This window comes from Fistularia commersonii, chromosome 4, assembly GCF_037954325.1.
Source record: "Fistularia commersonii isolate RoL2024-O1a breed Wild chromosome 4, RoL_Fcom_v1.0, whole genome shotgun sequence".
NCBI classification, from domain to species: domain Eukaryota; kingdom Metazoa; phylum Chordata; class Actinopteri; order Syngnathiformes; family Fistulariidae; genus Fistularia; species Fistularia commersonii.
This window is the reverse complement of record NC_141287.1, coordinates 9,264,626-9,292,153: the sequence shown is the minus strand read 5'-3', so window position 1 is coordinate 9,292,153 and position 27,528 is coordinate 9,264,626. Positions and strand designations below refer to the sequence as shown.

Genomic DNA, 27,528 nt, shown 5'->3' with positions numbered 1-27,528 from the left:
GAGGTAAAACCATGGCTAGGTTTTCATTTCAGTAATATGAACACAATAAATTAACATTTTGATCAACTTCTTGTCATTATCAAATGCACATGAAAGTAAATCATTTCCAGCAGATAGTTCATTACAGTATTCCAAAAATGTACGCATAATTAGCATGTAGTCTGAAATAGTATTCAAGAATTTTCATAGAAACTACTGTTTTCTTTATAACCAGTTGACAAAATGAATAGCCGAAACATTACAAAGCCATTACAGACATGTTGGTATGAAATCCTGCTGGATGAAATGAAAGTTTGAAATACAAATCTCAGACCAAACAAAATGGTCAGGTGTGTGTCCCTGCCAGGCCTTTCTGATTCAGTGCTGTGATCAATACTTAAATTCTTCTCTTGCACAAAGTGCGGATGGGTGTCAGAGAAATACCGCAAATGTTTTTCTTCTCTTAGCGACACAGATCAATTCTAGCTTTAGGTTTACAAAGGCGGCCTTCAAAGCTGATTATTGGTTTTTAAAAGGTGCACACTCACAAACCAACTGAACCTGGGGGAAAGTGCAGATATGTTGAAAGACTAGGCACGATTTCATTTTTGGTGACACAAACATTGTGAAGTGTGTAAAGGCGAGTCTGCACATGATGTGAATTGTTGAACAGGGTCACAACGACTGAGAGAGGTACTCATGATCGGTAATTACACAGGGGTTACAGCCCACTGCTTACACACATGTCAGATGAAGACTATCTGTAGCAACTGCAGCCGCCCAACATTATTGTTGTAAATATTGTTGTGCTTAGATCATCTCCAGGTCTTCTTTAAATGTGTGGCGCTACTATTCAGAGATTCACAACCACTTTTTTTTTCTCCTTGCATACATAGTTTAGATAATTTACGATTAAAATCTCAAGCACAGTTTTGAAGTCAGATTTCTACACTTGGCCATGAGGAATGTGAATAGCAGCAAGTTGCTGCAGCAAGTTCCTCTACATCAAGGATGTTTTTAAAAAAGGAATAATTCAATTAAAATTTAAATATTTATTAACGCACATCACACGTTCAGACATACAAAGCATGAATACGATGTTAATTTATATCATTTACTGGTTTAATCTTCTCCTTTCGACTTTGCCCTTCCTTTGCCCTTTGACCTTCTCCAAACATCTAACCCTATTCTCTGTATCCTCCTCTCTTACACCACCTACCTTCATTTCCTCTCTCACTACATCCATAAATCTTCTCTTTGGTCTACCTCTAGACCTCCTGCCTGGCAGCTCAAATTCCAGCATCCGTCTACCAATATATTTGATCATAATAATTCCGGTTGCTACTTGATCACAAGGCTCCATGTACTGACAAACAACCATTCACGCTCATTCTGACATCTGAGCAATTTAGAATGTCATATTAGCCCGCTGCCTTTATTTGCGTCCCTGACTGCAGGACAAACAGGATAGATAATGTATCAATGCATCAATAAATAAATAAATGAATGATTGATGCCAGCATTAAAGAAAAAGTATCTTTACTTGTCTTCTGTAATTTTAATAAGCAATTTATTTTCTGTTGCTTTGTTCTTGGATAAACACTGAATAAATAAATTACATGGGAGCAATTTTGTGTTTGGTCAAAAAATTTCCAGAAATTAAAATGTTGTTTTAATTGCAAGTTCCTTTTAAAGAAGGGTTCAATTAAAACTCATGAACGTGACTCCAAAAGATTTGTTTCATGTCTCGGGTGTAGGACTCTCAGATCCCTGGTATTGAGTCGAGCTGCTGCGCATAAACTCAAGTCTTACATGTACAACTGCAAACAGACTTTTTGGATTAGCAAGAAAGGGTTGTCTTCACTTACAATGAAAACTGCTGAATTTGTGTATCAAACGTGGCACTGACATCACCAGCCACCCTGTGAGGTTTCCTCAATCTGTCACAAAAGCATCAACCGCCTCCACCATTGTCTCCACTGAAGGAACGTGTCTTCTCACCTTTAGATCTTCTCTAATTCTTCAAAAAGGATGCTGCTTGTGTGGTTTTTCCATATTTCTCATTTTACTTGCTGATCACTGTGTCGTCCAGATGGATGAATATCTTTGGTTGGAAATTTCTTTGGTCATTGTGTTGTGATTGTGTAACAGTAACTCAGTAGAAAACTGGTTGTCTTTGACTTTCACTGTAAGTCAAGGTACTGAGGTAGCACATTGGTCCAGAAGGTCTTGTTGTCCCGCTTCTTCTCCCCAGCAGCTTTGTGCTTCGTTCTCAGTGCTGGTTTGGGTTTGTCTATCAGTTTTGCTTTGCTTTGTATTCCCTTTACAGTTCCTGCAGTAGTTTTGACTTCCTCCTCTTCCTCACTCTCCTGCTCCACTTCAGCTGGAACTGTGTCTATTTTTAGTTTCGTATTGTCTTCCTCTTCGCTCATCTCGCCACCTTGGCTTTGCTCTTCTTCACCCTCCTCATCCTCACTTTCATGACCTCTCTCTCCTTCAGTTGATTGCTTTTTGAGCCCTGTCTCTGATTCATTCCCCTCTTCTTCCTCTTCCTCCTCCTCTTCCTCCTCCTCACCTTCTTCTTCCTCTTCCTCAACTTCTTCCTCCACTTCTTTATCTTCTTCTTCTTCTTCTTCCTCTTCCTCAACTTCTTCCTCAGCCTCTTTATCTTCTTCTTCTTCTTCCTCCTCTGTTTTATCCCCTTCTTCTTCTTTACTGGCAACATTCTCACCTTCCTCTTCCTCATCTTCCACAAGCTCACTTTCTTCCTCCTCTTCTTCCTTACCTGAAACCTCATCCTCACTCCTTTCTTCAAGCTCATCCCTTTCTTTCTCTCCAGCTGCAACTTCATCCACCCCTTCTTCTTCCTCCTCCTCTGCCTCCTCCTCCTCGATTACCTGACTTTCATCCTCCTCTTCTTCCTCACCCCTTTTTTCCTCTGCATCCTTTTCTTTATCCATACCGGCAAGTTCGTCCTCTTCTTCTTCTTCCTCCTCCTCCTCCTCAACCTCAATTTCATCCTCTTCTTCTTCACCTGAAAAATCATCCTCACCCCTTTCTTCCTCCTCCTCCTCGACAACCTCACTTTCATTCTCTTCTTCTTCTTCCTCGCCCCTTTCTTCCTCTGCATCCTTTTCTTTCTCCTTTACTGTAACTTCATCCACTCCTTCCTCTTCCTCCTCCTCCTCAGCAGACTCACTTTCATCCTCCTCTTCATCCTCACCTGAAACATCCTCACTCATTTCTTCCTCATCCTCATCCTCTTTCTCTTCAGCTGCAACTTCATCCACCCCTTCCTCTTCCTCCTCCTCCCCCTCCTCCTTGACCGCTTCACTTTCATCTTCCTCTTCTTCCTCGCCCCGTCCTTCCTCTGCATCCTTTTCTTTCTCCTTAACGTGAACTTCATCCACCTCTTCTTCTTCCTCCTCCTTGGCAGACACACTTTCATCCTCCTCTTCTGCCTCACCTGAAACCTCATTCTCTTCCCTGTCTTCCTCCCCCACAGCAGCCTGGTCTGCCCAATCTTCCCCCTTCTTTGCGACCTCATCTTGGCCCTCTTTCTTCTCCTCTTTGACAACCCAATCCTTTCCTTCCTTCACCTCCTCTGAAACCTCACCCTCTGCCTCTTCTTCCTCCAAATTATCCAAAACCTCATCCTCTCCATTTTCTCTCACCACTTCTGCAACCTCATCTTTAACCTCTTCATTTTCCTCTTCCTCTTCGTCCTCTGCAAACTCATCATAATCCTCTTCTGCCTCCTTAAAGCTTTCATCATCTTCTTCAGCAACCTCTTCATCTTCTTCCTCAGCAGCCTCTTCCTCTTCTTCCAAGGCAACATCATCATCTTCCTCTTCAGCCTCCTCCTCCTCAATGTCTTTCTCTTCGTCCTCTGCGACTTCATCCTCTTCTTCCTCTTCAGCCTCCTCCTCCTCCTCAATGTCTTCCATTTCTTCCGCTACAACTTCATCCTCTTCTGCCTCCTCTGAAATCTGATCCTCCTCCTGCTCTGAATCTTCAAATATGACCTCTTCTTCCTCCTCTTCTAAACCACTCGTATCTTCATCTTCCTCCCCACCATTTTCAAGACGTCCTCCATCCTGTTTTTCATACTCTTCCTCCCCCAAACTTTCATCAGTGTCTTTGTCCTTTGAGTCTGTCTCCTCATCCTCACTTTCAGAAGCAGTATCATCTCCTTCCTCCTCAGATTCAACCTTTTCGTCAGTCTCACTTTCCTCCTCTTCATCACCATGAGAAGTAGCATTGCTTTCTGTATTTGCACTTCCCTCCCCATCTTCATCATCCACAACTATTGACTCATCATCACTCTTGCCCTCTTCTAAATCACCATTTGTTTCATTTTCATCTTTGCTCTCTTTACTCTCCTCTTCCCCGGACTCACTTTCACTATATTCACCTTTATCCGTTTCTTCATTACTTTCATTACCCTCTCCTTCCTCCCCTTCCCTACCACTACTACTACTACTACTACTACTACTACTACTACTACTATTACTACTACTACTGCTTTTGTCAAACTCTTCCTCACTGCCCAATCCTGTCTCCCCTTCATAAATTTGTTCTTGCTGTTCTTCCCCATCCCCAGTATCACTCTCCCTTTCAGCCTCCACCTCATCACTAATTTCACTCTCCTCACCTTCTTTTTGGATCTTTTCATTACTTCCATCCTCCTCAATCTCATCATCTTCATATTCCTGTTCCTCTATTTCCTCGTCACCCCCTTCGTCCTCTTCAGTAGTTTCACGATGATCATGTTCTTCTTCCTGTTCTTTTTTGGAGGTTTTCATATTTGTGGCCCGAGTTTTTGTTTGGGACAAATCTTCGTCACTCTCAACCTGCTCAGAGGCGTCACTTTTCATCACTTCCTGTTTTGATTGATTAGGATTCGTATCATATCCTTCATGTCTGACAGTATTTTCAGACTCCAGCAGCACACTATTCTGAGTTTGTTTTTTGGCATCTTCTTCCTCTGCATTTGATTTCTCCACTGAAGATGACGATGAGGTGGAAATGAATGGATTTATAATTGCGCTCTGCTTTGTGAACTGCTTCACTCTGTTGGGGGTTCGAAGTGGCGTGGGAGTTGTCGTGTCACTCTCAGACTGCAAGTCCTTCATGTTAGTCAGAGCCTCACCGACGGCCCCTATAGATGCACCTGCCACGGCAATGACTGGGAGATAAGAGGATGCATCGCTGAGAATTTCACTCCCCCTTTGTTTTTCTTTGGTCAAAATATCATCGTCTCTTTCTGAAAAAGGTGGTCTTTTCTCAAAAGGCACAGAGCCAAGCATAGGTGTAGCACCACTGCCAGAAACCAGGTCAGACAGCTCCTCAGTAGCTTCACGCCGCTGGAACAGCAGCTTCATATTATCCTCACTGTCTACACCAGCTGCACCCCTGACCTTAAGTTTCTTCCCGTTTCTCCTCGGTGCAGATTCTTTTGCCTTCTCTTTCTCGTTTAGAGATGCATCATCATTACCTGGCAAATCCCCCTTAACGGATGTCATTCTCTGAGCTCTGTTATTGGCAAAGTTTGAGTTCTCCACACCATTTTCTCTGCCTCTACTAGTGTCCGGGAATTCTCTTTGACTTTGAGCTTCCCCTCTTGTGGATTTGACTTCTCGCTGTTTCTTTTTAACTTTGGCTGGAGCAAATTTCATACCTTGGGGATTTGTGGAGCCAGCCAGAGCAGATGAAGATTTCACATTCGATGCCTTACTTTTCACTTTAGCTTCCGTTATGGTCAGACCTTCTGTTGGAGTGGATTTATCTGGCTGTGCCTTTTGTTGCACTTCCATGTTACCTGGTTTGATGTCAGTTACTTTAACCTGCTTTCCAGAACGTCTGCTCTCTTCTGCTGCAACAATTTCAACAGATGACTGGCGTCCACTTTTCACAGCTACGCTTGGAAAATCACTCTCCTTGCAAACTTCAATAACAGTGGATGTTTTGTCAAAGGCTTTGGATTTAGGTCCTTCTTTTTTAGGCATACCCATAGTCCATATCAAATCTTTAACAGAAGAGCTGGGTCTCACGCGGTCTTGAATGAGTGGAGATTGTTGAGATTTTCCTTTTCTTCCACTATCATTTTGGAATTCAGTCCCTTCCTGATGTGACTCAGTCTCCCTAAACGATTGTGATGTTTTTGGACTTAATTCTGATATCTTGGGTTCATGATGTTTTGGAGATTTGAAATGAAAGAGGTCTTCTTGTGGGTTTATCTCATTTAAGTGCTGGGTGGTGTTTTCTTTGCCTTTAGATGTGACTTTTGAAATTTTATTCTTCTTGTTCAATTTAGGCAACTCTTCCTTCAAGGAGCATGAGGCTTTTTGGAGATCTTCCTTGTCATAGTTTTGTTTTGTATTTCCACTGGACCCAATCCGTTCAAAAAATTCTCTTGCCTTTTGCTCAGTTCTTTCCAGAGCGGCGCCCGTTTTCTTCTTCTGTAAGGAATCAAAGAGAAAATCTAAACATTCTTTAAAAATTGTTGAAAGAAAAGAGAGAGAATTGATTGAAAAGGAGGTCAGATGCCCGGAATATCAATATATATTAGCACAGCTGCAGCACTGCAATAAATGAGACTGAATGGTAAGTATTCAGTCAATAAGGAGGTAAGTATTACTTAAATAGAGTATCCTGAGAGTATGCACGTTTGGTGTTGCACTAGTATTTAAAGGCATAATGTGAAACTTGCTCATTTAAAAAAGTCATGTGTCTATATTAGTGCATAGATGCATGCATGTTCAACATCATCATTAAAACTAGAAGTGGTTACTAAGCAGCAAATGATTTTCTTTGACAACCAACAGCAAACACATTCACAACATTGAACAATGATGAGGATTAAACCTTTTCCAGACATTGCCTTTTGTGTGTGTGTGTGTGTGTGTGTGTGTGTGTGTGTGTGTGTGTGTGTGTGTGTGTGTGTGTGTGTATGTGTGCGTGCGTGCGTGCTCCTGTGTTTGGGGGGCAGATTCCTAAAAGACCCTAAAACGTTGAAATATTGGCTGGATGTTAATCTCCAAATGTGAGCAAATAAGAAAATTAATGTGAGACTATAATAAAATAAAAGGCCAATACTCCAAAACTATTAAATTACATGGTTAATCATTTTGAGTATTACATCTCAAGGAAAATGTCTACACACAGACACAGTCAGTGACGAGATGACAAGAACATACACACACACACACACACACACACACACACACACACACACACACACAAATTTGCTATGCTGAGCTGTGCATATTTCCTGGAAAATTCAGTGAGTGTTGAATTTTACTGATTCCTGGTCCTGGGCTGCACACATAGTACGACAAAAGCAAGTAACCTTGACAGCAAACTGCTGTTCTAGGGACTCGACAGTCAAAGTTAATCTCTACACTTTCACAATCACAGCACTGCACAGTCCATTGTCTCACTGTGATACGCATGAAGTCATGGTTAACTCCTTTTGTTGAAATACTCTCTTTGGCATCTGCTATGATGATCCCAGTGACAGATTTGCCTTCTGAAAACATAAGAGACATCTTGGTTAACCCATTGTATTCTAGCATCACTATATTCCCATGGCATTGCAAGACGAACTCAGCTCTGTGCTGACTACAAAAAAATATTTCAGGAAGCTGTTAAAATTATAGGTTCAAAATACCTGTTTGTGGAGAGACAGGATGCTGGTCCTGGCTGAGAGGTTGACTGGAAAGATGAGTGGGGGATCTTATGGGGCCACAGCTTTCTTTGGATGGTGGAGGGGCCAACACTTTTTCACTTTGGGCCTTTTTAGCTGGTGCCACTTTCAATATTCTTTTCTCTGGAGTTTTTTTTGCAACTGGGATATTGGGGTGCTGATTAGATGTGGACTTGTGTGACAGTAAAGGAGAAGGGACCTCCTTAGGATTGAAGGGTATGCTGCATAGAGATTTTATCCGGGGTGAGTGTGATGAAGGGGAACGAGGACCCTGAGGAGATTTTTGGGGAGTTCTCGGGGAGATCGGTGGCTTTGCTGTTACTTTTGATGGGGGCTTGTGGAATGATGACCGGCTGATGTTTGAGTAAGGTTTAGCGTTCAAGATATTCCTGGATGTTTGCCAGGAGGTGTTACGGAAGTCAGAACTGAGGCATGGGAGATTCTTAAAAATTTCCCCGAATTGCTCGACATAACATAGCTGAAAAACAGAAAGGAAAAAGCAGGGAACTACCCGTGAGTCAAATTCAGAGCTATTGCAGAAATGAGTGAGTGGCAGTAGAGTTGGATTCCAATACAACACTGCCCCCTAATGAATCTAAGTAATGCCTACATCTATTGAAAATCAATACCGATGATGATCATTACCACTAGAAAATACTGCAACAGCAATCATAATGACGGGAAATTTTTGTGAAAGAAATTAATCTTGAAATGGTATGTTCTTACTTGTTGTCTGCGCTGAGCTCGAGCAGACAAGGCTCCTCGTGGTGCTGGTGCACTGGACTCCTGGAGGACTACTGAGCTACTTGACTTCAAATAATTCTTATCGCTTGTGTCATCTTCCTCCAGTACTAGTACCTGGTTTTCCGGTGGTCTTGGTTCAGCTAGTACCAGCATGTGATTTGCCCCACAGGATATCTTTATACACATAAGGACACGAAAAGATGCTTGGTAAATTCCTGAACATACAAAGCATTTAAGACAACTTTCAAAACAGTATTTAGAGGTTATTCATGCAAAAGAAAAATCAGACAAGGATAAAGCTGCAGAGGTTGCTTGCCAACCCCTTTTTACTTACTAATTTTACACTGTAGTTGAGAAACCTTGTACAAGGTGTCGGACTGAACTGGTTGATGAAGTTCTCCTCCCCTAACCCCAGTTTACCATGTCGACCATCACCAAAAGTGTAAAGCAGTCCACTATCTGTGGAAACCGGAAAGTAAAGGGCTCCAAAGTCTGCAGACTTTATTATCTAATATGTGTACCCGCTACGTTGTCGCTTGAGATTCAGATGCTGATTGAATACTGAAACAGTCTTCGTGGATCTTAATAGCGGACTCATTCCATATCAGCTGATATGGAACTGTTTTGAATAAAACAGATACATCAAACGCTTTTGAAAGTCTACTCACTTGTTATGACAGCTGTATGGTTCTCTCCACAGGCGATGCAACTAATGGTGCCATTCGAAAAAAACTCAAGCGGTTTCGGTGAGTCTACTTCAAACAGAAATGTCCCATGGCCCAGCTGGCCATGCTGACCCCTTCCGAAGGTGCAAAGGTTCCCCTCTTACACAGAAAAAAAAACAAGAAATAAAATGATCAATGCAAAGTAGATTGTGTAAAATTACACAGTGGCATTGTTATTATTAGAGTCTACATACGGATGTACAATAGTATAGTTCACCTACCTGTAAGCACCACAGTGTGCTCCCCTCCACAGCACACCTGGGTGACACGGCCAAGAATGCCTCGCACCCGTTGAGGTACTCTGTGATTGGCCAGTTGACCCACCTGGAGTCCAAGTCTCCCATTTGCACTTTCACCAAATGTGTAGACATTGCCTGCCGCTGGGATGAAACCAACATAGCAGGCTCGGAACAAATATAGAAACGATATATGCGTGCATATTTTTATAAAGTAAGTATTTTTGTGAAGTTTATTGGTGGACCTTCTATTGATAGATATTCATACATTTGGATATAATTTCTTATTTATTGCACAATGCAATTCTATATGAAGATAATATGAATAAGTTCTTCGTAGCCGCTTGTTTCTATGCCTCTCCATTTGATGTTACACATGATATTACAAATTTACCATTTCAGGAAGATTTAAATTTTTTACCTAAACTTCTTTTTCCATGTGTTCCGTCCTATCACTACTTTCACCTCTAAGGAAAGGCCTACCCACAATTTTATAAACATTTTAAAAAATAATAATAATAATTGTAAAGAAATGTATAAAAATTGACAGTTAAAAGTCAAAACAAATATTGAAAAATATTGCTTTTACTTGTGTCAGTTAAACCTAACAGTGACTCTCCAAATAGCTGACAGCACTCGCCCCAAACCGATGTGAGTTTAAGTCTCGCTCAACTCCCTTTGAGCTAAAATGTTATATTGTGTGAAACAAATCGAAAAATGAATCACCCATCTACACCATAGTTTCGAGTAGTCCTTGACCAATTCTCCAGAAACACACTAACTTTCGTTAAGACTCGTCATCGAGTAGAACAATCCTAAATATAGAGGTGAAGTTGTGTAATTATGCGCGAATTGATCATGTTAAAAAAAATGAGCTTTCAGAATTACCACAGCAATATAAAGCTTGAGCCACATCCCTCTTTAGCTGCACTGACTGCACTGACTGGTTCAGGAGGAGGGTGTTTGCCTGGGAAAAACTCTGGCTCAATACTGTTTTAATTAAAATTGATTGATCCAGATGATGAAGAGGTAACAACATTACACACATTGAGACAAATGAGGGATTCCTGCGTTGCTATGTATGAATACAAGGGAATTTTTAAAATGTCCTCTTTTCTTTTTTGAAATACAGTTTGGCTCTCGTGAGGGATTTCACAGAGAAATTCATTTTTATGCAATGTGTTATGGTTGACCTTCACTGCTGTACCTGTAACAAATGCTGAGTGATAGTAGCCACAGGACACCCACATCACTGCTTCCCCCACATTCACCTCCCTGGGTTCTGCAGAAAATTCCTCCTCACCTAAACCAATCTGACCCACAGAGTTGTCTCCCCACATGAACAGTCTTCCGTCTTCTACCAACACAGAAACACAGACCAAATTCAAACATTACAAAAACAAATTACAATTGAGAATATTTTTGAATGAGTGTATTTAAGGCAACTCATTTTGAAAAAGTAACAGATATGCCTTTCAAATTTGTCACATTCACATTGACAGTGAAAAATGTGGAATTTCTGGTTCTTTTAAAAATAATGCCTTTATCTGTCCCAAAGTCGGGAAACTAAATTTCGGTGAGAAGTGGTGTTTTGGAGACCAAAAACACATCATTACTTTTTGCTATTTAAACCTGTTAAGGCAGCGGAAGTGTTGCATCCTGCAGAAAGCATTTTGATCGAAGCTCTGTCACAAAATGGATGAAGCATCTGAAATGAGGACGAGCTGTTGCAATGACCCAAACCCAGCTGCCCATCCTGGTTGCTGCCAGCTCCATACACACTGCCCTGCCCTGAAACCACAGAGAAAGAGTATATCCATAGTTCTATGCAAATGGAAAATTAATTTTACAAAATGATCTTGTATCATTTACTCACAACTTACATGTGCAGGCAATAGTGTGATCTCTTCCACAAGCAACAAGTTTCACATTCTCAGACTTTAAGGCTAAAGAGGAAATAAAGTCACCAATGAAAATTTGAAGGCCTCTTGCTTGATAATGCAGCTCAACTCTATCTAATAAAGAGAATACATTGCAGGGATGGAATTTCTCTCAAACAAATCTGTGGATTTCATGGTGTTTTCATTCTTTCCTGAAAGTTTAAAGTATGTCGTTTTTCAATGATGAAGAAAACTGGCATTTTAGTCACTGAAGAAAATCATTAAATACAGCCTTACATACCTTTCACAGAGACTGGTTTTTTGGTAGTTGGTTTCAATCCCAACCCAAGTTGGCCACACGTATTACCGCCAAACATAAGTAGCCTCCCGTTTCCTGCAGAGATCGAAGATGTATATGGAAATAAATGGAACATTTGTAAACTGATTCATAATCCTGATATTGTGTAAGAATCATTTCATTATCGTTTTATATTTCCAACCTAAAACAAGGCCCATTTTCATTCAAATGTTGAATAGAAAATTGAATAGCAACGCTTCATTGTCACTGTATAGCACAAATACAATGATACTGAGACAGACCTCTCTCTTGAAATGGAAAAGCACTTGTCTATCTCACATCTTCCAAGTACACCATGATTTGTGCCATTTATTATCGTTTACAAACAAATGAAAATGTCCTATGTAAAACTTCACGCAAAAGAAAGATACATTCCATCTTTATGGCTGCTCCCTCAGACAGAAAACATATTCTAAAAGAGTGCAAATAATTGTTCTCTATTATTTTTTCTGTCTTACTCGAACAAAGGGGTCAAAAAGTGACCCTTACATTTAAACAATAAAATATAAAAGCTAATGGATTCAGTTGCCATGGTCACCTGTGATAACAGCAGTGTGCTCTCCTCCACAGGATATGCCTACTGGGTGGTCATTTCTCAACCAGAACATGCTGGGAACATTGTTCCCAAAACTGCTCTTTCCAAATGTGAAGATGGCTCCTGTTTCTGAAGACAAACAGGTGACAATTCTTAATACAGCCTTGATTGAACTTGCAGCACCCTAAGATGACCTAAAGGGCACAGTAACGCACTTCTCTCGAACTTAACCCCACTAAATCCCAACGCAGCCTGCTGTCAGACATCAGGCGTTTAAGTAGCAGCAGTGACAGAAATAGCCGCAGGTTCCGAGCGCACACACACACACGCACACAAACGTATCGAGCAGGAAGCAGCCAGGATACACGCGAGAACTGATTACACAGTAATATGTGTAATGAAACAAAAAGGGGGTAGTTTTGCAAACTCACCGGGTATATCAAGGTCCGCCCGTCCCATCTCCGCTCGGCCTGCAGGTCCGCGGTGACAGACAGGTGATTCGAGATACGACGGAAAGGGGGCGTGGACAGAAGAAGAGGTGTGCTGACGTCAGCCCTCATCATACTCCTCAAACAGGTTGGGGGTGTAACGTAAAATTACATTTAGTTCTTAATTTTACATTTAAAATTGATATTAACTATATTGTCGGTTGGATAGGGTCTTGAAATGAGGATAAAGCGTTTAATAGTTGATATTCGCGACTGTCAGTTCACTGTACCATCGTACAAACATCCCTGGTTTTGACGCGTTGCCTAGCAACCGTATCTCCGAGGGTTCACAAACAGGTTCTTCTTCTTCTTCTTCTTCTTTCGGCTTTTCCCGTTAGGGGTCGCCACAGCGAGTCAACTTTCTCCATCTAACCCTATTCTCTGTATCTTCCTCTCTCACACCAGCTACTTTCATATCCTCTCTCAAACAGGTTAATGGATGAAAATATTTAGCTCCCCTAGAACTTTAATGAAAACCCAGGCGTCATACTTGTGTTACGCATACATTTAAATATACCCGTAATACGATCTTATTTCTTGATCGTGAAACGTCTATGAAGCCACGCCTTACTTCCGGGTGGGGTGCCCATTCATTGGTGAACTATTGGGTTGCCAAATTGGAATCAAGGGCGTTTTGACGTACTGTTGAGACATGTTTGCATCACTGAATTGTTTGATATAACCCCTTCATAATGCCCAAACGGCAAAGAAAGCGAATGGCAAAAGCTGCAAAAGCTTTCATCCCACTAGTATCTAGCCTCCCAAGACGGAAAACCGTGATACTGACTCAGTAGATATATGTTTAAACGACTTGAGTTCAAGTAAGGGGTTGAAGGTAATATTTCATAAAATATGACTGCACTAGTGCCGTCTGCATTACACTTTTAAATATATATATAATTTGGATTATTCAAATGTATTCAATTTTTAGTGGGTGTTTGTGTTCAGCTTGCAAGACAGCATCTGCTCACTTTTTTTGTGATTGAGGAGCATCTATTCCTCTGTAAGTTTCATTCTATGAATTTACTTGTGCATAAACTTAGTTATCCAACTATTTAACTTGACGAGCCTTGCATGCTTCTTTTAGCATATGCATTGGTTTTGCAGCTTTTGGTAAGATTTCAAAGATCTGGTTCAGTCTATCAACTTGGGCTTGAATTTGTCACAGGATCTGGCAACCCCGGGTCCTTCACGGTACCGCATGGGCGTGTGAAGGAAAACTTTCTGTCGTGGCCTGATGAACTAAATTTACGTGAAAAGTCAACTGAATAGGCGTCTCTGCTAAAATGTCTGCGAAAATGTTTAGACTAAATAACCCGGCTTTCAAATGTTTGAAAACTTTTCATGCAACTACGGTCCGAGGGGTTAGGTAAGAAACTATGCAATATAAATTAATATTGTGCACGTATCATAACTTCATTCCACCTTTTCAGAATTGGAGCCGCTTCTTATGAAGCTGTCAACCTAAAGGGTCGCAGTTTTTTAACTCTTAAAGATTTCAGTTCCGATGAAATCAAGAAGCTGTTGTGGGTTTCTAAGGATTTAAAATATCGAATCAAGCATGAAAAGCAGGTAACTAATTTTAGCCCACTAACTGATGTGTGTGTGTGTGTGTGTGTGTGTGTGTGTGTGTGTGTGCGTGCGTGTGTGCGTGCGTGCGTGTGTGTGTGCGCGCGCGCGGGCGAAGTCTTACTGAGCTTTAGGTTGATTCTCCTGTCTATTTTAGTATCTTCCTCTTTTGCAAGGAAAGTCAATTGCTATGATATTTGAGAAGAGGAGCACCAGAACAAGATTATCTACTGAAACAGGTGTGCATTTTGTTCATCAGATGTATTTGATAAATACATGAGGGTGTTTATTGTGTAGTGATTGTCTGAAAGCAATTATGGTCTTCATACAAATACAATACAAGAACTGTTAAAAAGACATGTATTATTTGACATTGTAGACTGTGCTGAGCTCATTTAAAAGTATTCAGCAGTAACTGATTGCTTCCATTGTTGCCTTGACAAGAGAAAAGCTGACATGGCATCACAGTCCCCCAACAAAAGTTCCTCTGGAGCCTCTGCACTGACTGTCCTCCTTCATGGGCACGATATGCAATGGGTGACCGATTGAAATGATAATGAACAATATTTCTTAGTATTGTTAGGTTTTTGCAAAGGTTGTACTCAATGGTAATAAACATATTGCGTTTTAATTCAAACATATGTGCAAATGTGTGGGGCAAAGGAACAGATGTCCGATAGAGGAGGTCCAACGACAAAAGGGTCGGTAATACAAAAAATACACAGGAGAAGACGCGCTAGATGCACTTTTGATGTCAACGTTTTGATTCCGAAGCGAACTGAAGAAGCCTCTCAGATGAGCAGTGAAACATTTCCAAGTAAAACTAAAGCCAGTCACCACAATAGAATTTGGCAATGGTTAAAACAGTGTTGAATCACAAATCTAATTTTGGAATATATAGAGTTGTACTACTACTACTAATAATAATAATTATTATTATCATTATTATTATTATTATTATTATAGAGTAGATTTAACATTTCTACAATAATACATTTCTTAAACAGTATATTATTTTGGTATTTTTTTACTGAAAGTTAAAGTCATTAATGTCTTTTTAGTCTTAATTTGGAGAACAAGAATAATATTCATACCAGTCTCTGTCTTATAGGGGGCATCATCATCAGCTTAAGTGACCACTACATATTAAGGTTAAGTTTCAGAGTGGGGAGGAGGAGTTTATGATCAAGTGTACCCAAAGACTTTTTAGTTTCACATACATATTCAGTAGCACCAGTCATCAATTACAAAACCTAAAATTGTCCATGAACAATTTCAAGGTTTTGCCTTGCTGGGCGGACACCCCTGTTTCCTTACCTCCCAAGACATCCATCTCGGAGTGAATGAGGGTAACACAGACACAGCCAGGTGAGTCTAGTGATTATTCCTTCACTTAATTGGATATTTTTCTGAGGTAGACACAGAGGCAGACGCACATTAATTATACAGATAACAGTAAAGCCCAGAGCTTCCCTTCTCAAACCCTAGGGTTCTCTCAGGGCTCTGCGATATTATACTGGCACGGGTTAACAGCCACTCCACACTGGAGGAGCTGGATAGGGAGGCATCCATCCCCGTCATTAATGGCCTGTCTGATCTTTACCATCCAATACAGATTTTGGCGGACTTCCTTACCCTACAGGTAGGCCTGTGACACATCAGCTGCCATGATACATGTTTTTATAAATTATTGCTTTGCAATATAATGACACGTCTTAAACATTTCTGTCAGGAGAGGTCCTTCCTTTTTTTGTTTCAGCTATTACAAAGCCAGAAGTGGAAAGCATAGCAAAATGTTCTCTTCAAATGAGTGTTGTAACTCTGATGTAATTGAAATAGAAGAAAAACTATCAGTCTAAAGATCTACTCAAGCAAATGTATGTTAAAAGTGACTTAAGTCACAATTTTAATGGTGGTGTTTTCTAAGAATCAGAAATGTTGTCCCATGTGGTATAATACAAGATGATATGACTCTCCATTATGTACGTTAATTTCTTAAGACTGCTCTCTTTTAGGAACATTACGGGTATCTGAGGGGGCTGACAGTCAGCTGGATTGGAGATGGAAACAATGTCCTCCACTCCTTTATGATGACTGCAGCGAAGCTCGGAGTCCACCTTAAGATTGCTACACCTAAGGTTTGTCACTTTTTAAATCATTTACATTTGACAGGCACTTAAGTCATCTTTTCCATCTGTTTGTAGTTTTATAGACATATACCGAATATAATTCACGCCAGAGGTTTACTTCAGTACATGAGTGCAGTCTACTAATTTAAACAATATGTCTTTATTTTTAGGGATATGAACCAGAAAAAAGTGTTATTGAAGAGGCACAGAGACTTTCCCAGGAGGTAATGTTTTATCTTGTGTGTCTTCTTTTGATTCAATCTCTGTGTGTGGATGAGATTTTTCCCCATCAAACGACACAGTTAAAATTTTCAAGTTTTAAAATGATTTCATGTTGTGTCAGTATGGTACCCAGTTTGTTCTGACCCATGACCCAATGGCGGTAGCCCGTGGCAGCAACGTTTTGGTTACTGACACCTGGATCAGCATGGGACAGGAGGAGGAGAAGTCCAGGAGGCTTGAAGACTTCCGAGGCTACCAGATTACTATGGAGGTATTTTGTTTCATTAAAAAAGGAAAATATAGTCCAACCCATGTTGTGTTAATACAAGTCAGTCATGCACATAATATCCTGTAGATTACACAGTGGATTTTTGGCTGATTCTAGTTTAAGACGCTCCAAAAACCAGCAGGAATGTAACTGAAAAAATTAAGCGGAGCAACTGCGTTATGTGGACATAAATAAACATAAACATTTGTTATGTGGACATAAACAAACTTAATTGCCTTAAGATAAGTTTTTAACCTGTAGATAGATTATACTCTTCTGGGGGTCTTCTGTGAAAAAACATAACTATGCTGGCCGTCCTGAGGAAGATCTTCTATGAGGAGAGTCTGCAGTGTCAGTACGGCAGATCAGTGACAAATTCTGTGCATTGCCACCACATCTCTTTGTACTTCACAATATGCACTTGCCTGGATTCTTTGAATACTCTTGGAGGGATTTGTATTCTTCATATATGAATCCCAAAATTCTGACCAATGACTACAAAAATAATCTTTATGCCTCCCATCTTCATGTATTAGTCCAGTAAAAGCTTCATTTGGTCAGATTTTATTTTCTCATCCTTATGCTTGGATTGGATGAATAACAATTCTCAGTATTCCATCTCGGTACTCTTTTTTTTTTTCTTTCCTTTTCTTTTTTTTTTCCTGCACAAATAGCCAAAATTACTGTTGTTATTTTTCAGTTCCCACTCAACCTCTATGAGGTCACCCATGAGGCAGTTCTGATATATATAATTCATCAGTCTTTTCTTTGTCTGCCTGTCTAAAATAATCATTTACTGGTAAGAGACCTGAAAAAAGTTTTTTCAATCAATCCAAAGTAGGGTATCAAATTATATTTTCTGGAAATAAACATTTCCTTGGCCAAGTTTATATTTTATATTTTGCCACTAAATGCCACTATGTTCTGGCACTGCTCCCATGCAGACAGGAAGTGTTGCAGAACAAGACTGGACCTTCCTGCATTGTCTTCCCCGGAAAATGGAGGAGGTGACTGATGAGGTTATCTATTCTCCCCGGTCGCTCGTCTTTCTGGAGGCTGAGAATCGAAAATGGACAATCATGGTGAGGAACCTGGTCTCTGAGGAGTTTTTACTGACTTTTTACATCTCATGACTTATCAGTAAATCTCTGCTCTCCTTTAGGGTCTGATGGTGTCTCTTCTGACAGATTATACTCCCAAAATACCAATGCTCAAATTTTAACTACAGTCTCCTACCAGCTCATGTTTACATTGTCATTGTCATTCTGATATGAAGCAATTCTGACAGAATGGTACATATCTATAGATCAAAGTTTTAGCAATCTACTAAAATGGTGTTCTATTGTTTAACTTGCAAATGGACTTAGTTTCTCTCTTCCAAGATGTTTCAAATGTCGTCCAAGGAACTTTTTCACTTCCAACACACCATGTGGAGTTACCACTGTATAACTGCAGGGGTTTGGCTTCGGAAAAAGGTGAAAGGATTTGCTGTGTTAATGAGTGAATTGTTGTGCAGCAATTGCATCTTCACTGAAGGGAAACTAAGCCCTGTTTCCAGGCTAACATATGACAAGGATTGACCATGACCCGGATGAGTGAGAACCCTCGCAGTCTCATAAAAAAGTAACCAATTTTAATTTCTCAAATGCCGTAGGATTTAGTTTACAGAATATGGGGGAAACAACTGTGAGAAATACAGAAACGCATTGGAATGACCAATCTGATTGTTTGCAATGTTTAAAATGTAGTCAAGACTTCAAAAGAATAAAACAGAATAAGGATTCAAGGACTTTTATTGTCATCGCACTCTGAGAACAATGGAACAATATTTTGTTTCCCAAGACTTGGTTGACAGAATAACATCTATTGTAAGAGGTGTTACCGGTGAATGAAATGGTTTTGTCACACAGACTAACTGATAAAAAATACGACAGGCCAGCAGAGATAACACAACCAAGCATAGACTTACAACCACTGTTGTCGTCTTCTTCTTCCCCTTTCGGCTTTTCCCTTCAGGGGTCGCCACAGCGAATCAATCTTCTCCATCTAACCCTATTCTCTGTATCCTCTGTATCCTCTCACACCAACTATCTTCATATCCTCGCTCACTACGTCCATAAATCGAGACCTCCTGTCTGGCAGCTCCAATTCCAGCATCCGGTCACCAATATATTCACTGTCCTTCCTTTGTACATGACCAAACCATCTCAGTCTTGCTTCTTTGACCTTGTCTCCAAAACATCTAAAATGTGCTGTTCCTCTGAATGACTCATTCCTGATCCTATCCATCCTGGTCACTCCCAAAGAGAACTTCAACATCTTCATCTCTGCAACCTCCAGCTCTGCCTCCTGTCTTTTCATCATTGTAACAGTTTCTAGGCCATACAGCATCGCCGGTCTCACCTCTGTCTTTTACACCTTTCCTTTAATTCTGGCTGATAGTCTTCTATCGCATAGTACCCCTGATACTTTTCTCCACCCATTTCAACCTGCTTGAACCCATCTCTTCACCTCTTTTCCACACTGTTCCCTGCTCTGGACTGTTAACCCCAAGTACCTGAAATCCTCCAACTTCTTGATCTCCACTCCCTGTAGCCTCACCGTTCCAACCAAGTTCCTCTCATTCACACACATATACTCTGTCTTGCTGCGATTAACTTTCATTCCTCTCCTTTCCAGCACATACCTCCACCTCTCTAGATTTTCCTCTACCTGTTCTCTGCTCTCACCACAGATCACAATGTCATCTGCCAACATCGTGGTCCATAAAGATTCCTGTCTAACCCCATCTGTCAGCCTGTCCATCACCACTGCAAACAAGAAGGGCCTCAGAGCTGATCCCTGATGGAGTCCCACCTCCACCTTGAACTTCTCTGTTACCGTTACCGCACATCGCACCACTGTCTCACAGCTAGCATACATGTCCTGCACCATTCTAACATACTTCTCTGCTACTCCAGATTTTTCTCATATAATTTCTAGGTCGACAAAAACACAATGCAGCTCCCCCAGGCCTTCTCTGTACTTTTCTATCAGCACACTCGAAGCAAATATTTGTGTTCTAGTCAAATGGTCTGCTTTTGGACTTGGATCGTCTATAAACAGTCGGTCAACTAACCACCTGTCGTGCTCAGAATGAAGCGGGATGCGCCCTCTAGTGGCCATAGTAGGGAGCTCTCGCCTTCGCTGATTGGCTAACAAAGTGTGACGTATTTGTGCGGGAACCTTTGATCCACCTGGGTGGTCCGGGCTGATAAACCCAAGTCCAGTCATAGTTCCGTCCGTCGGATTCGGCGCCTCGTAATCTTCACCGAATCCTGGCGGCTCACGTCGCGGTGAATCAACCAGTCAAAGTCGAGTACGTCGCCACTACTTCGAAACTAGTGAACACTTTAAGCACTATCGCAATTTATGCGGACTTTGACGACAAATAAATAACGTACGCCTCCACGGTGGTGGCACCGTCGCGTCTCGGGCGACCACCCGCTCCGTCGGGGGAGGGAGGCGAAGTCGATGTGGGAGGAGGACGCCATTGCTGCCGCTGCAGCTGGCCGTATGAGATTCGGCTGAGAGGGTGGGGGGGTCACTGAAGATAGCGAAAGGTTTGTCGATGATGTTAAGCCGAGTCTTTCTGTGGCTGAGCCGTCATGTGGAAACCGACGACTGAGATGGACAAGTCGGCTCGGCGGAGGAGAAAATGTGGAGGCGCATCGTCGGTCCAAATCAGGTAACGTCAGAGGGGGGTGAGCGCCGGAGCCCGCGGGACAATGGGAGAAAGTAGCCCGACAAAGTTAGGCTAACTAGCTAAATCAACGGTTTTTTTGCTAGCGAGCTGGAAATAATGTTAGCCAACTTTTTGCATCACTGAGTTTCAAATGGTTAACATTTAGTTTCGATCGGACAAAAAAAAGAAACGTACGTCGTAAATGAAACCTCGCCATTGTTGCCCCTTTATTTTTTTTCCCCCATTTTCGATTCTCCTCGCTGCAATTAAAACCCCCCAGGAGGAGATAGCCCAAAACCGTAAAAAATGCAACAAACGGGGGTTGTCCGAAGATAAGTAAACTTTCCCCTCCCAATAAACATGTAAAACCAGCGACTTAGGAACTTAGATAATCGTTTTAATTCTTCCCGAATGTTCTTAATTATTCAGTTCATTCTTACCATGTAGAGATTTATATTATCTGATTATTACTGATTCTAAGCTTTGAAATTGAAAATCACGAAACCTTGACTTTTTTTAAATTTATCTACAAGTGTTTCCTAGTTAGAAATGCAGGTGTTTATCACATTGTGTTTATCGGTACAAATTTGCATGCATATGCAGAACTGCTGTCAATGCAGCAAGTCAATTTTGCAATATCCCACATAGCTGCAGAACAAAAGAAATTGCAGGGGATGTCGTGAACGATTATTTTGAAGTGCTTTTCTTGTAAATGTAAATGTTACTTTGCAAGATGGGAAGTCGTTTTATATATCTATTTATATTTTTGTATTCTATTATATATATGCATAGTCTTTGTTCACTTATATCAATTACCTTTATTTTATATTCTCTCTACTACTGATATTTGCAAACTTATCAGTCTATCCAGTAATGCTGCTCTGACTATTGAATTTCCCTGATATGAAATCAATAAAGTCAATCTTATCTTATCTAAGCGCCTGTGAGATAAAGTGGGCAAGTTGTGTTCTATTTAACTGTTATTTATTTACTGAATTGATGTTTAAGTACACAGCTTATTGCTAGCTGGAGGTCACATTTTGTCTTTTAAATATTCAGAAGATGAGCTCCATCAAAAGTCACTATCAGAGTGTCTTTCTCCTCATTCAAATCTTTAAACAAAGAATTTAGTGATGTGTTTTTTTTTTTTTACATTTTTCATTAAACATTTACAGTTATTATGTAAACTGTGTAACTGTCCAGCTGTTCTTGTAGACATGGTTGGACTCATTGCTGTGGGTTTTTAATCGTAGGGTCAGACAGCACAGATATAAGGGAACCCTTCAGTTGTGGTTTACAATTTCCTTTACATCTTTCAAAAAAGTTTGCAGTTTCATAGAAAAAAGAAGTAGTGGTGTGTTAACTTAATATCTTATGGTGTTCCACATTATTCCGTTTATTCATTCTGTCTTCCTCCTCTTCATCAGTCTCCTACCATTCTGTCACCTGTCAAGCAACCCAGTCTGTCACCATGAACACCAGTAGGAACTGCACCGGGCTTGGCAATGGTGCGGGTCTGGCGGCCCTGGAGTCGGTCTCCATCGTGACCATTACGCTCCTCGCCTGCTTGGGGAACTTGTTGATTGTGGTCACCCTCTATCGCAGGCCCTATCTGCTCACTCCCAGCAACAAGTTTGTCTTCAGCCTGACGTTGTCCAATCTGCTGCTGTCCCTGCTGGTGCTCCCATTTGTGGCTGTAAGTTCTGTTAAGAGAGAGTGGGTGTTTGGGGTGGTGTGGTGCAACTTCACCGCCCTGCTCTACCTTCTGATCAGCTCAGCCAGCATGCTCACTCTCGGAGCCATTGCCATTGACAGGTAAGGGCACAGTGACAGCACTAGATCAGTGCTGCCATGTTCACTTTCTTGCAGAAAACGAAATGACACTTAGAGCCTTCCTCTGTCTGTGACCACTTGTCTCATCACGAGACTAAAAAAAAAGCAAAGGGTAAAATACTTAGGAACTAACATATAGTTTGTTGCTACTGGACTACAGGTTTTATAAAACCTACTTTAAAGGGAAAGTGCAAAGCAAAAATAAGGAATGTAAAACTCAATGGAAAACTACTGTGAGAAGAAAAAAATATATAATTTTTTTTCAGACTGAGCACATTGATTCTTGTCATCTTTGTAGTTGTCAGAGAAAGACACAGCCACAGCTTGATCATTAAAGCCATGTTTACTGCAAAAAGTAATGAACAATGAACAATTTAATTTGATATGTTTCCCAAATTATACTGTACCGTGGCACCATAAGTTAATCTCTTGTCATTTTACACTTCACAGGTTCTTAGAATTAAAAGAGATATTTAAAGATCTGCTATTATGTTACAGTCAGATGGTTGTGACTTTCCCTGTCTCTCCAACTTTGTTTAGCAAAGTAAACAGGCTGCTGGCTATAATTGCATCCATCTCTCAGTGAATTCAATCGAAATGATCACCAAAATTCCAAGCAATAGTTTGTTTTTTTATGGTAGTTGGCTATAGACTGAGGCAGAGTTGTCACCAAAATCTTTCAAAGTTGTCATAAGCAAAGAAACTGAGAGTAAACGTGCTAATTGGCCTTGGCATCAGGTTGCAGTTGTGTGCCGCATTCTTTAGTGATGTATGAGACACGTGGTTTTGCTGAATGTTTGACCCTTTTAACTAACTAAAATTTTCTTCGTTGTAACTTAATTTGTCATGAACCAGGAAAAGTGTCTGACAGTGACATCATTTGTCTTACAATGGGTGCCCAGTATTTGCTGTCAATGGAGCTCATTCTGTTTTCTATTGGGCAAAATTAAGGACTGCTGGTGCATCACACAAATTTTCCAATATATGTTTATCTATGCTTATAGATTGTCTGTGCTTTCTGTACAGTGCAAGGTACTGTCTATTCTATCTGGGTCATGTTTAAAGGTCCCATGAATGGGGAAAATCCACTTAAATTCTGTGTCCCAAATCCCAAGTTTTACTCCTTTTGTAAAGCAGCTTAAAATGTCCAGTCACTGCTGCTGGGCAGGACCATTGACCTAGAAGGGGTTTGCCTGTTCTGTTGTGGGACTGGTTGCTCGCCAATCAGTATCCACCACAAGCTCCTCCTTCGTTTTGTATAGACATTTACCTATTTGGAAAAACACTGACTTTCATCCATTAAATGTTTCACAAAAGATTTATATCAGTGTCACACACTAATTCATGTGTAAAATTGCTTAGTCTATGTCATCTTTTCTCCGTCATTGTGAAGAAGCATTTCCTGAAAATTGGCAAAAAATCGGCAAAGTGTTGCTCATTCTACGAAGTTTTGTTTCAAACCACTGTTCAGTGAAGCTGCATCAAGTTAGCTGCAGTCAGAAGCTTTTGTCAAGTCAAATGTATTTATTTTGCGCCATATCACAACAGAGCTGTCACACAAGACTTAACATTAAATTCAATATATCACTCCTCATTATGTTCTGTCCTTTTACATGACAACAGATACTACGCAGTGCTTTACCCAATGATTTACCCAATGAAGATCACAGGGAACCGAGCAGTCGTGGTCATTGCCTATATGTGGCTGCACTCCCTGGTGGGCTGCCTGCCTCCTCTGTTCGGCTGGTCCTCCTTTGAGTTCGACTGCTTCAAGTGGACCTGCGTTGCCTCTTGGCACAGGGAGCCAAGCTACACAGCCTTCTGGATTGCATGGTGCATCCTTCCCCCATTTTTTGTCATGCTCGCCTGTTACGGTGTCATTTTCCGCGTTGCCCGAGTGAAAGCAAGGAAGGTGCACTGCGGGACTGTTGTGGTGGCTCAGGATGACTCCGGCGCAGCCCAGAGGAATGGACGCAAAAACTCAAGCACTTCCACTTCCTCTAATGGAAGCCGTCGTAGCCTGGTGTATGCGGGGAGTCAATGTAAAGCATTTGTCACAATCCTGGTCGTGATTGGGACCTTTTTAATGACCTGGGGACCATATGTTGGGGTGGTGTGTACTGAGGCTATTTTTGGACAACAAAGTGTCTCTCATGGGCTGGAGACGCTGGTGGCGTGGCTGTCCTTTTGCAGTGCAGTGTGTCATCCACTGATCTACGGTTTGTGGAATAAGACTGTGAGGAAGGAGCTTTTGGGGATGTGCTTTGGAGACCGATACTACAGAGAGTCATTTGCAACACGTCACAGGACATCCCGCCTCTTCAGCATCTCCAACAGAATTACAGGTGGGAGAACAGCAGCCTATTCACAGGAATGTTACCATTATGAGAAGATAATGTGTGCTGTGCTGTGTGTGTTGCATGATGTAACTACATGATGTGTTACACTAAACATGCCCGCTTATATTGCACCAGACTTGGGTATGTCTCCTCACCTGACTGCCATGCTGGCTGGCGGAGGACACCTGCTGGCCCCTGGGAGCAGCACAGGAGACACCGGCTTCAGTTTTACTCAGGATTCATGTAAGTGCCGCACACAGGAAGAGTGCCCAGCTTGTAGCTTAAGAAGCGTCTCATTCAGGTTTACTCTACATGATGATAGTGATACCAATCTCATGAGTTTACTTATTGTAAAATTATTGTCATTGAATACCATCTCAATAATTGCCCTATTACTGTTAACACAAATTTGTGCTATGAACACCTTAGAGACATTTAAAATGATGCAGACCAAAAAGTAATGCAAAAACACAATTGCATCTGATCACGGATAAACATTACCAAAACAAAGCCGCTAAGGATTGGAACAAAGCTAAATGCCCCTGCAGTGTTTGCTATCTATTTGTCTGTCAAGGCTCCACATTTGAAAGATTTGCCAGTATCAGCAGTAATAAGCAGGGATGGGACTACTGTTACCACAGCACTGGCTTGTGTCCCAATATGACGCCACATAAGACTGCAATACTTGCTTAATCTCGCTTTGACAACATGTCTGAGAGCTTCAGATTAGACACAGGAGTGATCAATCTAAAATTAGTTTCTGTTGGGGGTATGATAGACCGGTCATTGATTCCTGTGTTGATTTTGCAGAAGCGATCTTAAAATTGAAGGAAGTGCATCTATTCAGATAGATGAAGCTTGGGGAGTTTTAATTTTTATTAGTTTTGCTTCAGTTAAAAATTAATGGAAATTTGATATCTCTTTATAACTTAGCTTTATTTTCCATCTGTTTTTTTATTTATATGAATTGCTTCAGATAAAAACTGTCTAGTCCCAGATCTAATATCTAATCCTTGTCTCAGCCCCTGCAGATGAGCAGCAGTTGCAATAGTACAAAGATTCTTCCTCCATGTAAAATCAGAAGTACTTTATTGGTCCCAGAGCAAATAAGTAATGAAAATGGTAATAATTGGAGACAAAGTGATTCACAGTGCAAGTAAACGTGAGACTCAGCCTTGTTTCTGGTCTCAAACTGTACAGCAAAATATTCTTCCTTTGTTCCAGCAGATCTCACATTGCTTGTTTTTGGTTCAATATTATGGGTGGAGCAGGTCACATGCCCGGATCATTGAGCTCATTTGCCTTTGTCAGGATGCCTTTCTTTGTATACTGCGAATTGTCTGTGAATTGCTGCTTCTAATTCTAATTATACAGCCTTTGTGTGTACTATATGGGCCTTGCAGGCACAGACGTGATGCTGCTGGATCACATGTCCACAGATGGCTCCTCCCAGCCACAATCTCATGGCAATCCATCAGGGAAGAGGAGGAGCTCGGTCACCTTTGAAGACCAAGTGGAGCATTCCAAAGGTATCAGTCATTTCCTCCCCATTTTTATTAGAGGGTAAAGGAAAGGCTTCTTACGAACTGAGGGTTTCAATTAAGATTGTCAAGCAAGCAGCTACACTGATATTATCTGCATGTCTTCACAGCTGAGAGCACCAACACATCCTCGGTCCAGGTCCATGCAGAGATACACGAGTCCCTCGACGCATTTGCATCCTGTCTGGCAAGAGCTATAGAGAGTGATGCCAAGCTCATCCTCTTTGGGGGTGAGCAAGGTTTACCAGGGGGGTTGTTTACAGCCAGAGCAGCCCCGAGACCCAGATACCTGGATGGTCAGAGATTGAGGCTGGAGAGTATCGATGAAGGAATTGTCAAAGATGACAGAGATGAAGAAGACTAGTATGTCAAGGAATAACCCACCTGCTCGCAGCTGGTCCTTTAACTTTCTTTTGAACTTAAGTCAGTTTACGGGCAACAGTTTCACAACCTGTTATTATAAACACAAGTTACCTTTTGACAAGACTACTTTAAAGGCTCTACGATGCAGCTCACAAAGTCTGATCTTCACACACGACTTCTCCATACTTGAAAAGTGAGAGGTGGAAAAGTGGACACCTACTGGTCACTTAGCTTAGAAAAGTGATAACCAGCTGTCTATAGAATCATGCAATCAAATAGGAAGCCTCGACAACTGTTGTAAATGGTCGTATGATTACAGTAATTTGCATACTGCTATATATAGTGTATCTCCAAAATTCTCCAAAATTGAATATTACTCCTTTGTAATCATGTTACTTTTGCATTGTCCATCTTATCAAGTAAAAGTTATCGGTGACAGTAAAACCCATGTCAGGAAACAACCGAGTGAGGATTAATGTCAAAATTATTTTGAGGTTTGTATCACTATTACTGTAAGTTATATTAATTATATTGAGCAGAGTAACCACTCCAATGTGTATAGGAAATGTCACTATATGGACGGGTGGAAGTGGCGTTATATTTTTCAAGTCCCGCTAAGATGAACAGTCTTAGTGAATATTGAGTGATATGTGGTAAATCTGACTTTACAAGCTGTAGGTCTGCTTTGTAAAGCACAGAGTCTATTCATGATGCCAATGTCTTACCTCGTATTTTCTTATGTTTGAATGGTACTTATGTAACTGTTATATAGTTGTATTAAGATTATATAATTTTTTTTTAAGTTTAAAGTAAATACATTTCTCCGTACTGCTCTGGTGGCATGATGGTTTAACTTATCTTTGTCCGTCTCCGCTATCATCTCTCAT

General features: G+C 41.0%; 3 protein-coding genes across 3 annotated transcripts; 2 read left to right on the top strand and 1 right to left on the bottom strand.

Annotated features, from left to right (window-relative positions):
• Positions 1-112: 112 nt before the first annotated feature.
• Positions 113-12,681, bottom strand: rpgra (retinitis pigmentosa GTPase regulator a). Its single transcript, XM_086144505.1, has 12 exons — positions 12,597-12,681; positions 12,169-12,294; positions 11,574-11,666; positions 11,276-11,338; positions 11,025-11,183; positions 10,600-10,749; positions 9,378-9,536; positions 9,100-9,255; positions 8,766-8,890; positions 8,414-8,605; positions 7,887-8,165; positions 113-6,440 (listed from the first exon to the last, which is right to left on the bottom strand). Exons 1-12 carry the CDS (start codon positions 12,622-12,624, stop codon positions 2,163-2,165), a joined length of 5,808 nt encoding a protein of 1,935 aa, XP_086000631.1. The 5' UTR covers positions 12,625-12,681; the 3' UTR covers positions 113-2,162.
• A 1,185-nt stretch (positions 12,682-13,866) lies between these two features.
• On the top strand, positions 13,867-18,622 carry otc (ornithine transcarbamylase). Its single transcript, XM_086144554.1, has 10 exons — positions 13,867-14,022; positions 14,087-14,225; positions 14,380-14,461; positions 15,503-15,590; positions 15,711-15,864; positions 16,238-16,360; positions 16,522-16,575; positions 16,695-16,844; positions 17,786-17,923; positions 18,004-18,622. Exons 1-10 carry the CDS (start codon positions 13,940-13,942, stop codon positions 18,061-18,063), a joined length of 1,071 nt encoding a protein of 356 aa, XP_086000680.1. The 5' UTR covers positions 13,867-13,939; the 3' UTR covers positions 18,064-18,622.
• A 1,811-nt stretch (positions 18,623-20,433) lies between these two features.
• On the top strand, positions 20,434-26,777 carry gpr161b (G protein-coupled receptor 161b). Its single transcript, XM_086145176.1, has 6 exons — positions 20,434-20,568; positions 21,993-22,380; positions 24,022-24,743; positions 24,873-24,980; positions 26,141-26,266; positions 26,389-26,777. Exons 2-6 carry the CDS (start codon positions 22,037-22,039, stop codon positions 26,640-26,642), a joined length of 1,554 nt encoding a protein of 517 aa, XP_086001302.1. The 5' UTR covers positions 20,434-20,568; positions 21,993-22,036; the 3' UTR covers positions 26,643-26,777.
• The last annotated feature ends 751 nt before the right edge of the window (positions 26,778-27,528 follow it).

Bases quoted from the DNA above. Each gene is read 5' to 3' on its own strand.
- rpgra (XM_086144505.1), bottom strand. From the start codon at position 12,624: ATGGGACGGGCGGACCTTGATATACCCG. The intron at 11,667-12,168 runs GTGACCATGGCA...CGATCTCTGCAG, and splicing joins GCACACTGCTGTTATCACAG to GAAACGGGAGGCTACTTATG. The intron at 8,606-8,765 runs GTAAGTAAAAAG...ATGTGTATAAAG, and splicing joins TCAACTACAGTGTAAAATTA to ATATCCTGTGGGGCAAATCA.
- otc (XM_086144554.1), top strand. From the start codon at position 13,940: ATGTCTGCGAAAATGTTTAGACTAAATAACCCGGCTTTCAAATGTTTG. The intron at 15,591-15,710 runs GTGAGTCTAGTG...CTCAAACCCTAG, and splicing joins GGTAACACAGACACAGCCAG to GGTTCTCTCAGGGCTCTGCG. The intron at 16,576-16,694 runs GTAATGTTTTAT...ATGTTGTGTCAG, and splicing joins CACAGAGACTTTCCCAGGAG to TATGGTACCCAGTTTGTTCT.
- gpr161b (XM_086145176.1), top strand. From the start codon at position 22,037: ATGAACACCAGTAGGAACTGCACCGGGCTTGGCAATGGTGCGGGTCTG. The intron at 22,381-24,021 runs GTAAGGGCACAG...ACATGACAACAG, and splicing joins GGAGCCATTGCCATTGACAG to ATACTACGCAGTGCTTTACC. The intron at 24,981-26,140 runs GTAAGTGCCGCA...TGGGCCTTGCAG, and splicing joins CAGTTTTACTCAGGATTCAT to GCACAGACGTGATGCTGCTG.